General features: G+C 46.5%; 1 protein-coding gene across 8 annotated transcripts in view; it reads right to left on the bottom strand.

The window, feature by feature from the left end:
- LOC128345453 (uncharacterized) overlaps positions 1-16347 on the bottom strand; it is a 244597-nt gene that overhangs the window by 142589 nt on the left and 85661 nt on the right. For all 8 annotated transcript variants that reach the window (XM_053297393.1, XM_053297396.1, XM_053297395.1 and 5 more), the window contains 3 exons: positions 9901-10044; positions 5894-6057; positions 189-301 (listed from right to left, as the gene is read on the bottom strand). In XM_053297393.1, the coding sequence (XP_053153368.1) occupies positions 189-301; positions 5894-6057; positions 9901-10044 (421 nt within the window). The remainder of the gene's footprint in view (positions 1-188; positions 302-5893; positions 6058-9900; positions 10045-16347) is intronic.

The following is a 16347-nucleotide window of genomic DNA, read 5'->3' as shown; positions in this document are numbered from 1 at the left end:
GATGTCAGAATACCATCAGAGTCACTTTATACCAAATGAGATCTTCAGCATGATCTGAATAAGTTTTGCTGAGGCAGGATATTGCACACACGTGCAAATAATGTACTATACAACTGAGTTCAAGTCACAGGTTTGCTTGTGCTGCCAACTGCTATAACACTAGGGAACTAGACTACCATGATACATACCATTCCAATGCTTTTGATGCATTATCTTCATGCGACCAAGCCCATACATAATCATAGTTTATATCTTGCAATCCTATCCATATAATCTCAGTGACAAACATTGTTAACCATGCCTACAATTAAAAGAAGTATAAAGTAGAAACAGCAATTTAGCATTGATTTTTTTAAAAAAATCAGGGAAAATAATTTACACAATTAATGTTTTTGCTTTAAAAAACCCATTTTTGCACCCATCCCAACAACAAACACTGGCCTGGTTCAAATATAATGACACAACATGAGAACAAAAATTCTCCTTCTCCTTCAGGGGAGTGCAATAATCCAAAAGCTCCTTCAGGTTTGTTCATGAAAATCTAAATTGTGTTGTAACTGAACCAGCAAATGTCTCTGACATCTAACCAACTTTGGCTTGGCTTGTTAGGCTCTCTATTTATCTAAGTATTCATTCATTTATTTAAAATATTTAGTAGAGGTGGTTTATCTCTAATTAGGTATGCACCAAAACATGATATGGATGCCCGAATCGCGGGCACCTCCCTTTAAAAACAAGGGCTTACAGAGCTACTTTAAAGCAGAAGAGAACAGCTCCATACCTGCTCCTCCTCTGATTGCCGCCACTGCCATACTCCCAGCGCTACCTCCAGATTAACTGCATGCCAGTGGGGTGTCTCCCAGCTGCTTCTGCACAATGCTGGCATGCATGGATGGCCATTTGCATGGGAGATACCTCACCAGCAAGCAGTTAATCCTGGGGGGAGCACTGGGAGTATGGCAATGGTAGTGATCAGAGAAGGAGCTGGTATGGACCGGCTCTCCTCTGCTTTAAAGGGGCTCTGTAAGCCATAGTTTTTTAAAGGGATGTGCCTGCGATTCAGGTGTCTGGATTGCATTTTGGCACATACCTAATATTTATACCCTGCCCCTCCAGTACGCTGCTGTACTGTATTTTTTAAAAATTATAATATATACACAATCCACATTTTCAAAATACTTCTAAAACAGTATATTGGTTTTATACAGTATAAAACTAATATATAATATACAATCACCTTGAGAGGGAGAGAAATACAATTAGATATAAATCTATTTTGTAATAAAGAGGAAGTTTTACATATTGATATCTATTTTCCAATATTCAATAAAAAGTTAATATTGTTTAAAATATACCCCCCCCTTCAATTCCTTAGTCTGACTAGCTCTGCAAATTTGATCAATTGTGCTATTTTCCATCATTTATTAACCCATTCTCTGCAGGTACAGTAGGTGGCAATTTCTCCCATTTTTAGCAATTACAAATCTTGCCGCTGTTAATACATTAGATACCATCCTTCTATACTACTTGGGAATTGCAATACATTCATGTACAAGTAAATATCTAATTAGAAAAATATCTCAGTAACTCTATTCCCACAAGCAATGGTAGAAGCCATTTGCAACCCAGCCGGCAAAGCGAACGGGGACGGCAGGAGAGTTCTCCTGCCGACCCCTTGAGATGAGGAGATATTTGGCAAGAAGGGGGCAGCAGGGGGCATTTGGAAAGCTGCAGGGGGAGGCCGCCAGCCGAGGGGGCTTAGCTTGAAGGGGGCGGCAGGGACTGGGAGCGATCCTGCCGCCCCGTTACGTATAGGAATGGAGGAGCCTGAGCCGCGCCAGCGGAGATTGAAGCTGGCGGCACCCTGCCGCCCGATTACTACAAGAATTATGGTTACTATGATGGAAGGGGTGAGTAAAGCCCCCCCTGTTTTTATTGGAACCCCCCACCCCAGTGCCGGACCGGTTCCGTGCACACCCCTAGGGTGGCCCAGAGCAGGTTGTGGTGTAGTGCACATCGAATGCCAACCATCCCCAAAAGGACAAGCCCATGGGACACTGGGTTTTGTTGTTTTCAATGTCTGAGGTGTTCTTCTGAGAGTAGATTCTCTAGGAAATAAGAGAATCCACTGGGCAATCCTGGGTTCCATCCTTCAATAGATGCCCGCTTCTTCTGCCATCCTGGTGAGTATCTTGCTAATCTCCTTAGTGTGGAGGACAATAGGACCACTACCAAAAAAGTCAGGTACTTACCTGTAACAGTAGTTCTTGTAGTGGCCCATTGTCCGTCACACGCCCTCCCTCCTCTCCATTGTAGCAGTCATTTACCTGTTGTTTTGATCCTGGTGGTCAGGGACTGAGGGAGGTATGTCTGAGGGGATGCATATGTCACTATAGAGGGCAGGGCCTCTACCAAAAGAGGCCCATAATCCATTTTTATTGGACCCCCCCCCGAACCAAAAACACCCCGTGTCCGGACCGGTCTGGAGGCCTTTAGAATGGCCTCCGAACCAGTCTGTGCACATGACTAGGCCACCCTAGTGCCCCCCAAGTGGAGTTATGGGGCTACTGAAATTCCCCATTATTCCCTGTGGGGGAAAAGTTTAGACGCGCAAACTTCAGAAAAGAATTAAAAATCATCCGCTTCACAAATTTATTTGAAATCTGGGTGGTAGCAGGCACCTATTGGGGCACCATCACCTGACCCACTCTTCTGCTCCCAAAACCCCTTTTCTTCCCCAAAGAAATGCCAACTTCAAAAACCAATTTTAAAACACTTTCCCAATTTCTTTGAAATCTTGATGGGAGCTTTCTTGCACCCATTGGGCACCACCCACCACAATCCGCTCTGGATAACCCTGGTGCCCCCAACCCCCGGAAGTTACAACTAAGGCTGCTGAAATCCCCATTATTCCCTATGGGGGGGAGCTTAAAGACGCACCAACTTCAAAAACATTTTAAAAATCATTTTAAAAATCACCCCTTTGCCAAATTTCTTTGAAATCTGGATGGAAGTTTCCACTCATTGGGCACTACCACCCAACCCACTTTGGCCAAATGGAGGCCTGAAGCTCTGAATTTTTCAGGTCCAAATCTGGGATGATCTGTTTTTTACCCAAATCTGGGCAAATGAGCACGGGGTGATTTGTTCTGTCTACAAATCACTCAAATCAGCCAGATTCAGCTACAAATCATTATGTATCCAAATCAATTCGCACATCCCTAGTAGTTAAAGTCCTTTCCCACAACAATGCCAACAAACCTGAGGCCCTGTTCCTCCTGGCCTGCCTTGTGAAGGCTTTGCGGACAGGGCACAAGTATGTGCAGTTAGCTTTGTCATGGCCTCACTCACGGATAGCGAAGAGGAATGGGAGGCTGGCAACCCTCCAGCAAGGGAAGAGGCACCTGAAGAGGAGAGCTCAGTTGTCAGGCCGCAGGAGATAGTTGAGATGAGTCTGGGTGAAGGTTCAGTACAGGAGGACCCATCGGAAGTGAGGAGCCAGGGGCCAGAGGGACTAACCCAGAGCCAGAGAATGAACAACCATGAACCCCACAAGAGTAGAGATGTGCAAAACACCGACAGCAGGTACAAGTACTCAGAAGAAGTCAGCGGACCGGGTCTCATGATCAGTGAGACCCGGTTCCTAGCCGTGAGCGGGAAGAGCAGGCTAAGCCCTCTCTCCCCACTCACGAGTGGGCAGGGAGCCATGGGAGGCCAGATTGGCTGCCCACATGATGGCCGGCCCCGAGATGGAGGCGGCAGGGGCTGGGGAGCTCGGGGGCCATGCGGCCCCCGGAAGCCCCAGTATGCTCTGCGCAAGCGCACAGGGCATACTGGGGAGACCCCTGAGCCGGTAGGCTGCTTTTAAGCCTCCCGGCCGGGGGGTCTACTCACAAGTAGCCGTGGCGTGGAGCCGTGCCGCGGCTACTCACGAGCAGATAGCCCGGGTTTGCGGAGCGCTCGCTCTGCAAACCCGGGCTAAGGGGCGGGCTACAAGAGCGAATTAGCCGCTCCAGAACCACCAGGTTCGGCTCCGAGCCCGGTGGTTCTTACGATCACAAAAATCGGGCTAGGATTTTCTTAGCCCAATTTTTGTGATCGTAAGAATAGCCCCAGAGTCTCCTTGGCAAGCAACAAGATAAACTCTGAATCTCTAGCAACTGACCGGGGGAGGCGAGCAATTAAGGCCAAGGCCTATAAATCAGCAGGCAGGCAACGAACAAGCCGCTGGAAACAATGCATCGGCAGAGTTTGTGCTGCATACCTAGTATTCTGCTACTTGGAATTCTCTGCTTCGTGAGAGGACTCCTGAGACCCAAGTTTTCCCTGCTTGTAAACTGATACTCGAGCAGCTGGCTCCCCTGACAGAGATATGGGACCAGACTTTGGACAGGCAAGCTTGTGACAAGCTTCCTCCAAACAGTCAAGGCAGCTATTGTGTCCATCTGAAGCTGGGAGCCTTGCTGCACAGGACACACGGACTTTGAAACGGGGCTTTGCAGCCATAAACTGTCCTCAGGTTGAGGGGGGAAAGGCGGGAGGCCCTTGGTTGAGGACGGAGTATACTGAAAGAAATGATCACATACAAAAAGAACGTAACCAGAAGATAGATAGTAAGAATAAAAAATGAAACAAAATGTGTGTGACAGAAGGGATAAAGGCTCTTTCTCTCTCTTACTATTACTATTATTACTATTACTACTACTACTACTACTATTATCATCATCATCATCATCATCATCTCTGGCCTCAGAGACAACCAAGGCAGAAGGTCCTCTGATGTCACTATTGCAGTGGTCAGAAGACTGAGAGAGGCATGTCTGAGGGGATGCTTATGTCACTATAGGGGGCAGGGCCTTTACCAAAAGGCTCTGATAGCTCTAGAAGGTTCCCCAGGGTTTCTCTACACAGGCACAGACATCTTTAGTGTGGAGGACAATAGGACCACTACCAAGAATGCTCCTGCTGCCTGACTCTGTGCATGCTTGGGCTTCAGGCAACCTGAGAACCCAAATGACTCCAGTGCTGGGGTAAAGGGCATGCTTGTGCCCTTAAACCCCAGTTAAAGGCCAGAGTAAAAAGTGGGGTTAGGCAGCAAGGCAACGCCAGGATTGGGGTCGACCCCGGAACTGCATACGAGCAGCCTAGCCCAGGCTGAGCTGCCCAGCCTGGGTTAGACTGCACATGAGAATAGGCTTAATTTCTTCTATTAGCTAGAGTACTTAATTCTTGAATCCATTTTGAATATGATACACTGGCCATTTTGAGGATTTCACAACAAATGTTATAGAAACTTCTTTCAAGCATGACAACATTCCATTTCCCAAAGCCTCACCAACCCATTGATTCTTCAGTCAAAGTGATTCATCTTTCTATCTCCTGTAATAATGCCAAATCTGAATTCATTTTGTTTAACTTCATTAAAACTGGGCTTTAACTAAGGCCAATTATTTCCTCAAAATTCTATAACAAAACTAAAAGTAGACATTCTCTTGCACATCAATTTAAAAAGTGATTGAAGACACAAGCTTTCAGTCCTTGCAAATAATGATGATAATATTTCAATCGATATATAGATGATGCTAAGGGATTCTCTGAATATATTATCTTCTTTCTGAGTTATATCAATCATAATTGTTTATCTTACAAATTATTTAATACAATGATCAAAACATCTCAAATCCCAATCCAATTTTAAACCTTTTGCCTGAGTATACTCACCCTCTTCCCAAATTGGCACATATTATCTACTGTATAATGCAGCATTTCATTTGAAATGTAATAAACCTACACAGTTACTACGTACAGTTGTGGGGATATTGACCAGCTAAGCCAAAAACTCTAAAGCTGGCAGGGGCGGTGGAGGGGGCACTAGTTATCTTAATAATAATACCAGATCATCTTTATCTTCAAACCACAGAAGTTCAGCTGCTCTAAAGTGACTGCAGGTAGAATTTGCCTCATGCCAGGGCTTTCCAGGACTTTGTGAGAAATAAAAACAATGCCTGTTCCAGTAGCGCCATTTATCCATATCAGGGCATCTCTCACTGACTGTAGCTTTAAAAACAAATACATAACAAGCCTTTTAGCACTGACATCCCAAATGGAAATTACATTCTTTTATCCCTTTGCAAATATAAACCTTCCTTTCTTGAACCATTGACTCAATTAAGTATCAATCCAAAATGTAGAAAAAGTCTGTAGAATAGCCAAAGCAGAGAGACCTGGACCCAAGGGGAAGATTAATAATATTGATAGTTATTTGTACACAAAATTGGGTGCTCAAAGGATCTGAAATTCTCCCACAGCAATCGCCTCACATCAGACTCCTTTTGAAAGTTGAAATGGGGAGTAACAAAGCACCTGCTGGGCTAATTGCAGGGCCATCCCTAGTGGAGTGTGGGGCTGGGGGCAAATCAGTATGTGTGGGGCCTCCTTAACATTTCTTATGATTACAGAATCCTACTGACTGATGACATACTGTGTAAATAGTGTGAGTGAGTGAGTTTGGACATGACCAACCAGCTTGGACGTATAGTGCATTTGAAAGGGGAAAAGTAAAAAGCACAACACATGCCCTTTGCTTCACAGTTCTCACTCAGACCTTCTGGAATGCAAGATCAATAGATTGACCAATGCACTTCATATGATATACACAGAGCTCTCTCACCCTGCTCTATATCTATGCTCAATATCAAAGCCCTATGCCAAGTCATTCCAGGAGATCTAAAAGGTGGAGCAAAAAGTTGGGGCAGGTTCCTCCACATGGGGTGGAATGATGGTCGAAGGGGAGGCTTTAGTTCCAGAAGTTTTTGTAATTTTCTGCCTTGAAACAAGTCATTTATAGGACTTTTAAAAATAAGATTTTAGAAAAAAATTTCCCCCAAAATTAAAAATTAATAGATTGTCCAATCTGCTTCAAATTAAATAGACATAGCCCTCCTTCCCTGCCCTGCATCTTTGCCTGATATCAAAGCCCCATAGCACATTCCATAAATACACCAGGGCAGGATAACCACAAAAGGGAAACTCCATACCTTTTATTGCTGGCTCTGAGGAGGAGGAAGGCACAGGCTCAGCACATGGCAGAAGGGCAGAAGAGGGCAGAGGGTGCAGAGCGCTCTGGTGGGCAGCCAGGACTGGCCACTCTGTCTCTTTTCATCTCTGCTGCCTGCAGGCAGCCTGCCAGCCAGCACTGGAGAGCTTCAGGGAGCCAGCAGAGAGGCCAATAGAAGACCCACCCACCCCCTGAATAGCTAATAGATGGGTGAGGGGAGCTGTAGCTGACAGACAGGTGAGGGGAACTGCAGCCAGCAGTCTGTCCCAGCACTCATGGAGCCTTTCAATGGCAGGCAAGCCTCCCGATCCTGGTCAGCCCCATGCTGCCGGCATGCGGGGGACAGAGGAGGCATCTCAGAGCTAGTGATGAGCCTGGACCGTTCCGGAGGCCATTCTACAGGCCTCCGGACCGGTCTGGACATGGGCGGTTCAGGGTTCGGGTGATTCGGGGTGGGGGGTTCCTTTAAGAGCGGGGGGAGGGTTTACTTACCCCTCCCACCGCTTCCCCCCCCCGGCACCCGTAGTTCTGTTAATAATTGAGGCGACAGGATACCTCCCTGCCGCCCCTTCTCCCGTTTAGCTGCTGCTGCGCTACGCTGCAAAAGGCTTCAATAAGCCTTTTGCGCGCACGCACATCACGCGTGCGCTTCATGTCTCCGCGACGTGCACGCGCACACACACGTTGCAGAGACATGAAGCACGCGCGATGTGCATGTGCGCAAAAGGCTTATTGAAGCCTTTTGCAGCATAGCGCAGCAGCAGCCAAATGGGAGAAGGGGCGGCAGGGAGGTATCCTGCCACCCCAATTATTAACAGAACTACGGGTGCCGGGCGGGGGGGAAGCGGTGGGAGGGGTAAGTAAACCCTCCCCCTGCTCTTAAAGGAACCCCCCACCCCAGTGCCGGACCGCAGTTCCGCGGTTCTGTGCACACCCCCACTCAGAGCCTGTGCCAGCTGCAGGGCAGGGATTCAAGTGCAGGGCCAACAAGAGCATGGGGCTGGGTTCACTGCCCTGGTCACCCCACCTTAAGGATGATCCTGGCTAATCAGCAAACAAAAAGGGGCCTTTTCAGCTCCAAAACTTGTTGGTGAAAGGACAGAACAAAGAAACAGAGATTCTTGGGTCAAGTTCCGTGCAGCTTGTAGTATCTTTATTGTTGCATTGACAACAGGCTGTGGGTATATTTCACCACTTGAGGTAGTATGAGACTGGAGACATTCGAGAGAGAGTAGTAGTTCAGGTGGGAAAGTGCTGCTAGATATACATCTCTTGTGTGCCAAGCGATCCTGGGGTGAAGGGAGGCTGGGGAATAGAGATGCATGCCATCACAGAATCTCTGGGAGACAGCTCTTTGGGGCACATTCTCTATGGATCACTATGGGCCAGTAACTATACTCAAGAAGGCTGCACCCAAAATGCCATGTTTGGGACTCCTCTTCTTATATCCTTAATCTGGACAAAGGAATTTGTGAAAACAGACCTATCGAGATGGACACATCTGAGGAAGGGGTGACAAAAGGTGATTTTGCCTCTTCCTTTCTTCTCTAGAATCCTTGATTAGGTGAATCCTATTCAGTGGCAAGTCTGGCTTTGTTTTTCTGATTAAGGTGGGTGGGTGGTCCCACCCTTCCCACTATATGTATATATGTAATAGTACATATATAGTACATATTATATGTAATAGTACACATTCTCGTGGAAATATTCTGGGACCTACAATTAGACACATTCCCGTGGAGGCTGTTTGTCAGGTGTTTGTTACATTGGGTCTTTGTTACATTGGGTCTTGTCATCACCACTTGAACTACCATGGTCTTTAACTTGGGCTGAGGCTTTAAAACCTCTTGATTAATTACCTAATTTAATGGTTGGTAAGAACATCCTGACCAGGCTTAGCACCTGTGATTGGAATTTAGAAACACATTAGGAAGATAGTTTTTCTTCTTCACTATTATGCATGCTGAGAATAGCTTCTCCAGAATGAATCACACATTCCCTCCCATACTTGCATACCAGAAATCTCTTAACTCCTTCTGAGCAGCATGGGTGGAAGGGTAGGGTGCTTTTACTTACAGCCTTCAAAAGCCACCTTTTAAAAATATCTAGCCACTGCCACATAGGTGAATCTGGGGTCTTCTCTTTAGAAATAAGATGAACAGGGTGGGGGCATGAATATGTGGGTCAATCACAATATCTTCATGATTCATTGGGTCAAAAAGCCTATACTGGATCCACAAACACTATATACAAGTCTTTATGCTTTGGTGGGGTTTCTTGTAATTTGTCGCATTACAAAAATAATATTCGAGGTGTACCTCTAGATACAGAACTGGCTAAATGAGAAATAAAATTTGCCCACAAAGTGTAACCCTTCTCCCACATCCGCTTTGTTACAAAGTACAACCGGTTCACATCACAGTCTCACAGTGTTTGATGGAACCTTCTTAAGTTGTACTCCCACCCAGTGTTCCCTGTAAGAAGGAATCCCAGATGTTGTTGACTACAACTCCCATAACCCTCACACAAAAGCCAATGCAGCTGGGGATTCTGGGAGTTGTAGTCAACAACACCTGGGAATCCCTATTACTGGGAACGCTGCTCCTACCTCCCAACACGCAAAGCATATTACAGCAAACCTGAATGTCTGGACTTAACCTAAGCCATTAAAAGACAAAATACACAGCAGGAATCAAAGGAATACACTATTTTGTTATCAGAAACTATCTCAAAAAAATCAGAAGAATTAAAGATATTTGCCAGAACCTTTTCAGTCACAGAACAAAGACAGCGATATTTTATGTAAGCTAAATTTCATAGGTTGTTGGTTTTTTTAAACTTACTTTCTGCACATTTTTCTATAGAAGATACATCTTTGCAGGTGGTTTTCTCATCACAGAAGCCAGTCAACATATTACAACGTGCATCATCTCTGCACATTGGACATTCTTCTGTGCATGCATATCCGTGACGTCCTAGAATGCAGTCTAAAGTTCAGAGGATGAAGATAAATTCTTAGCATCCAACAGTCTTGGACATTTATGTAGGTGATAATTGTATTCAGAGCTACAACTTCATAAGCCAACATATATAAACTTTCTATTCCATGGCTAAATCTATAGTATTTACACTACTACAACATCCTTTGACATGGGCACACTATTTCATCACCCTTTTGTCCAATATAATTAATAGCTATAGGACAAAATCTATCAGAAAATGCTCCTATGCATATTTCAACCAACCAAGCTAATTTGGGCTTATTCGTCAAAGCTTCCAATAGGTGATGCTAAGGATAATTTCATTATAGTAAATGTGTGACATTTAATTTATGTCTGGTCCACAGTAAGCATGCCCTGCAAAACAGCACACAGTTCCTAGGGCTAAAACTGAGATAGAAATTGGAAGCTCTTTGAAAATAAATACATATAATTCACAATGCAGAGATCATATGCCACAGGCGAAATAACATTCAGTGTCCAAACTGTAGTGCAATGGTGAGATAAAATTGCTTATCCGTTCACATATACTTTATAGGCAACAAGTTGTATTTAAAACAAAGCAAAAACAAGAACATCTTTTTACCTAACTCCGAATATGAATTAGTAATGGGCAGTGGGAGAGGGAAGCAAAAGTTAGTTGTGATTGAACACCATTGCAATAAATAGACTGGTGATACCTAAGATACATTTTGTTGCTTCCAAAGAGACTTAGCCATGTTTAATGTTTCCTAGATTTTACTCAGAGAAACTCTACAGAGGTGACCCAAAGACAAACAGAAATATGTGACATGAATCCAAGAACACCATATTGCGCACACATACACAAAGTGGTAAGATCTATAACTACTTACTGCTTGCCACCTACTTACTGACTAGCCACCCATTTCCCAGAGCAGAGAAGTGGGTCCACACAGGGCCAGTCTCAGTTCACAGACCTTAATCAAAACACAGAAGTAGATTCCAAAAGCAGAGAGCAGGGTTTTTTTAAAATGGTGATTTTGATTGATAATATTGATCAAGGTTGGGTGTTGTAAGCCAACAGATGCCAAATCAAGTTTATTACCTAGCATTCAAGGGCATTTCATCCCTCAAATGTTAAATTTCACTATCCAGTAATAGATCATCCTCCTCAGTTCAAAAATCCCTCTCCTGAGTGCCTAGAAGAGCCAGGAGATGAGAAGATGCCCTGCTCCCTAGGGACAAACACATCTGGTGCTACCTGGGCCAGGTTGCAAGGAAGCACACTAGACTTCTAATGATACTACACTTGATCTTAGCCACAAGGCCAAGAAGCAATATTTTATAAATTATCTATCTTTTTCTGCTGATGTCAAAACTGATAGTGTGTCAGTCAGATGTGCAGTAGAAAAGTTAATGGTGGAGAATCAGAAGTTGTTAATGTTGCCACCCACTTGCTTCCCAATCCCTCCTTAGTTCTTACTCACTTTTCTGTGGAAGGCAGGGAGGCAACTGGGTAGCTCACCTCCATCTCCAACACCTGAGCATTGATTAGACAGAGATGGAAGGAGGACATGGAAGGTATGGGGTGTGGACTGGCAATGGGCTGGGGCTGTCTCCATCATAGCACAGCAGCTGAGCCTGGAGAAGAAGGAGCAAAGCAGTGGTGCCGGGCCAGAAGGCAGGCTCGGCGTCGCTCTGCTTGAACTTCTCGGCGGGCGATCCGCCGCTGCTCGGGCCGCGCTACAGGCAGCCCATCACCGCCAGCCAGCCACCGCCGCACTCGGCGGGCGACCCGCCGCCGCCCACACCACCGCCACATTGCCGCCGCCATGCCACACGCCCGCCGCACTCAGCGGGCGACCCGCCGCCGCCGAATCGCCGCCACCACGATCTGCCGCCTGGGGGGCGCCGCCGTGCCCTCACAGGTATGTGGGGGCCGCCGGGGGGCAGGGGGCGCCATTTCAGGGCCAGCCCAGAGCTTGCCCTGGGTGCCATTTCCCCCCGATACGCCACTGAAAACAGGTTGCTCACCTGTAACTGATGATCTGGTAGTGATCTGCTGATATCTATTAGAGTGGGTTCTATGCCTGCATGGAAGCCTCTTGGTAGCGAGTTCTACAGCTCCTTTTCGGCACCTGCACCCTGCCCCACATGACCACGTGGCTTTTTAAGGTGGAAGGAAGTGCAGGCACCTCAGTTCCTTGGAGACCGCTGAAGCAGTTGAGTAAGCAGGTAAGTTCTACTATAGCGAGGTAAGTACTACTGCAGAGGGGAGATTTGGGAGGGTCCAATGGATATCAACGGATCACTACCAGATCATCAGTTACAGGTGAGTAATCTGTTTATCTGGGTCATGATCCATTGAATCCATTAAAGTGGGTGTCTAGTTAGCTCCTAAAGGAGGAGGGAGCAGTAGTTATTGTAACACTCTTTTGAGGGCAGCTCTCCCAAAATTCACCTCCGCAGCAGACTGCAAATCTATAGCATAGTGGTTTACAAATGGTTGTTCAGAAGACCAAGTAGCAGCCTTACAAATGTCTTTAAAAGATATGCCAGCCAGGTGTGCAGTTGAAGCGCCATAAGCCCTTGTGGAATGCGCCTTGATGGTCTTTGGGGGCTGAACTTTCTGTAGAGAGTATGCCAGACGGATGGCTTCCACAAGCCAGTGTGACAGTCTCTGCCTAGATAATGCCTGCCCTTTGTTCATTCTCTTATAGGAGATGAACAGTCTCTCTATTAACCGGAAAGGCTTAGTCCTAGAAAGGTAATAGAGAAGTGCTCTGCAAACATCCAAAGAATGCAGAGCCTTTTCCAGTGGCGTGGTTGGAGATCTAAAGAAAGTGGGCAATACCGCATCCTGATTGATGTGGAAGTCAGTCACAAAAGGAGATATCAGGTCAAAGGAGAACTTTGGGTAGAAATGGGCATAAGCGACATCCATCTGGAGAGCCGTAAGTGGTGATCACTACCAAGAAGGCAGTCTTTAAAGATGTTAGCTTCACTGTTGCAGAACGCATGGGTTCAAAAGGGGGCTAAATCAGAGCAGAGAGGACCAGCGAGATACTCCACCGCTCAAGTGGCTTGCGGATGGGGCGGGGGGTACAGGTTAGCAAGGCCTTTCAAGAAACTTTTGCAGGAGAGAGGAGAGAACACCATCTTGCCATCCCATCCTGGATGTCTGGATGATAGTGCCGCCAGGTGGACTTTAATCGATACATCTGAAAGCTTAGTCTTTTTCAGAGAGGTCATATAAACCCGCCTTGGGGTTTTCTTTTAACGAAAGGCGGTATAAAAATGTAAAAATAAATAAATAAATAAAATAAAAGCAGGATCTCACGGACAGAGGCTTCTTTGGGGTGGAAAGCGTGCCAAGAAGCATAGACAGCAAATCTTTCCCACTTGCTAGCATAATTCCGTCTTGTAGATGGTTTACGTTGATTCAGCACGATCCATTTCAGGAGTCGATCTTCCACACTGTTAGTTGCAGGGAGAGTACTTCCGGATGTAGAAGGCACCCGTTTTCCTGAATCAGGAGGTCTGGACGGTTGGGAAGTCTCTGAAAATTGTTTGAAGTCAGTTGAGTAAATGTGGAAAACCATGCTTGGTGGGGCCACCAAGGTGTGATCAGGATGCACTTCACATGGCCTGATAGCAGGCATGCCACAACTCTTCCCACAAGTGGCAAAGGGGGAAACATGTAAGTCCAATTTTCCGACCAGTCCAGTTGGAAAGCATCTCCCAAAGACAGAGGGTCGTGGCCCGCTCTTGAGCAGAACAGCTTGCATTTTCTGTTCTGCTGAGTAGCAAATAAGTCGATCTCTGGATGACCCCAGAGCTGGAATATCTTGCGCAGGTAAGTGTCGTTCAATTCCCACTTGTGTTGGATTTCTGTCAAGAACGAACAGCTGAGGCCATCCACCAGTATGTGCCTTTGACCTGGATTGCCATTGGTGTAATGCTGTTCCTGATGCACCAATGCCAAAACTGAAGGCTCAGGGCACATAGAAACCTTGAAACTGTCCCTCCCTGTCTGTTTAGGTAGGCTATGGCCATAGTGTTGTCCAGCGGTAACTGTACAACTCGGCCTCATAGCACTGGAAGGAAGGCCTTCATTGTCTGAAAAACTGCTAACAGTTCTAGAAATTTTTTATGTAGTTGGCTCTGTGTGTGTGTCCAGAGGCCTGGAGTCGTGGTGGCATTGCAATGACCACCCCACCCTCGCAAGGAAGCATCCATCATGACCCACAGTGCCTCCAAATCCTTCTCCAGATCTTCCCAAATGCAATAGCTATATTTTGCCATGCAGGCAGAGTAATTTGCCACTTTAACAGAAAGACAGGAGGTAGAGTATAACTTTTTCCTCATAACGTCCAGTTTTCTCCCCTCCTTATCAGCTGGGGTGGTATGTCTCCTCCCTGACCTTGAACTGGTTGCACAATCAACGACTAGGGAGTTTGGAATTGGATAACAGGTACATGTTATCTTGTTCTTGCACTCGGTATAGGCCCTCCAAGCGTTTCGACGTGGGAGTAGATGTGTATGGTACTTGCCATGCGCATTGTGCTGCGTTAGAGATTATGGGTAGCAGTGGTAAGGTGACAGGTTGGGCAGATTGAGACCACTGCATGAAATTGTAGACTGGGTCATCTATGGTTTTTAGCTGAGAAGACAAGATCCAGACCCAGCGCAGAAGCCATCTGCTTCACATGTTAGTGGTATGCTTTCAGTTCCTCCATTGGCGAAACGTGGGCTGGAGTAGCCACATCTAAGGATGGATCTGCCTCCACAGTTTCCGCATCTGATTCAAAATCAGAGGAGCCATGGTGACTATCCCCCGAGCCGTCATCAGAACGAGTTTGACTTTATGGCGGTACCCCTGGTGATGCAGTGGGTGGAGGAATCAATGCTGTTAAGGGCTCAGTTTGCACTGCCGAATTGGTAAAACGCCCCACCGTCATTTGGGAACCTCTGTTGGTGATAATAGGCTGAGGAGTTTGAGTGGAAACTATTTTCTGCATTTTTACAGGCACAGTCGGAGCATCTCCTACTGACAATGGGCGTATAAGAAGTGGTGTAGCACCTAAATCAGGCTGTCAAATCACTGAGTTTGCTGGTCTCCACGCCCGGTCCTCTTGGAAGTCATAAGCCACCCCAGGCGAGGCGGTACCTGGTAGGGCCATTTCTTTCAGCAGTGATATAGCATGCCTAAAACTGCAAGTGTGCATGGAGTAGGAGTGGTGAGCTGAGTGGACATCAGCAACCCAGGAACCAGGGTCGAGACAGGGGCTTGGTCATCATCAGAGCATGGAAAACGATGAAAAGTTGAGGGGGTAGTAGCTGTTGAGTCAAGCATCTTTAGAAGGGTCTAAAAAAGCCATCTCCAGATCTGAGAGATCATCTTCTTCCAAAGAGAAGGTCATGGGAGCCCGGAATCGAGGAGTCATGGTAGTGATATCAGCAGGTGTGTTCAATGCTGACGGCTGTTCCCCATCCCTTGACATCGAGGGGGACCTAATCGGTGTCATTGCAGGCCCCAGATCACAGGTTGACAGGATCGTGGCCATCGACACCAGCGCAGCCATCGATATTGCCTTTTGACGTCATCACCGATGCTGACGAAATCGGTATCGATGAGTCTTTCGATGCCAATGATGGCTTCACTTGTCGACTCGGTGGAGATGTCTCTTTCAGCGTCGATGTCGAGCAGCCTGATGCCTTCAATGGAGAAGTCTCTCTCGGCATCAATATTGATGTTGATGTCAAGTGGCCTGGTGCCTTCGATGGAGAGGTCTCTCTCAGCATCGATGTTGATGTCGAGCAGCATAGTGTCTTCGGTTTCGAAGGAACTGATTTCTCTGATATTGGTTGTGCCGTCGATGCCGAAACCAAAACTACCTCCTGAGCCGACTTCGGCGATGGCGTTGGACTTGAGGTAGATAATTTTTTTTGCTTGTTTCGGGGTTTTTTTGGTGGCCACCATCTTATCACCCGGCCTTTTTAAGGACTTACGGGTCATCTCAGAGGGTGTAGAGGTTTTAGAAAGGGCCGAACCCAGGGCCCTCATGCCTTGTGGAGATTTTGACAAGGTGGAGGGCGCAGTTAAGGCATTGTCATACAGAGCCGACCTTAAGCGAAGTTCCCGATTCCTCCACGTCTGCTTTGAAAAAGACTGGCAAACTTCGCAGGCTGAGATTACATGGGCTTCACCCAAGCACATCAGGCACAAGCTGTGGCCATCCTGAGAGGGCAGTTTCACTTTACACTTAGTGCAGTGCTTGAATGTTTTCTTCCCTTTAGGGGTATCCATTGTACTCACTCCTTAAACAG

This window comes from Hemicordylus capensis, chromosome 2, assembly GCF_027244095.1.
Source record: "Hemicordylus capensis ecotype Gifberg chromosome 2, rHemCap1.1.pri, whole genome shotgun sequence".
Taxonomy (NCBI): Eukaryota; Metazoa; Chordata; class Lepidosauria; order Squamata; family Cordylidae; genus Hemicordylus; species Hemicordylus capensis.
This window is presented reverse-complemented; position numbering and strand designations above follow the sequence as displayed.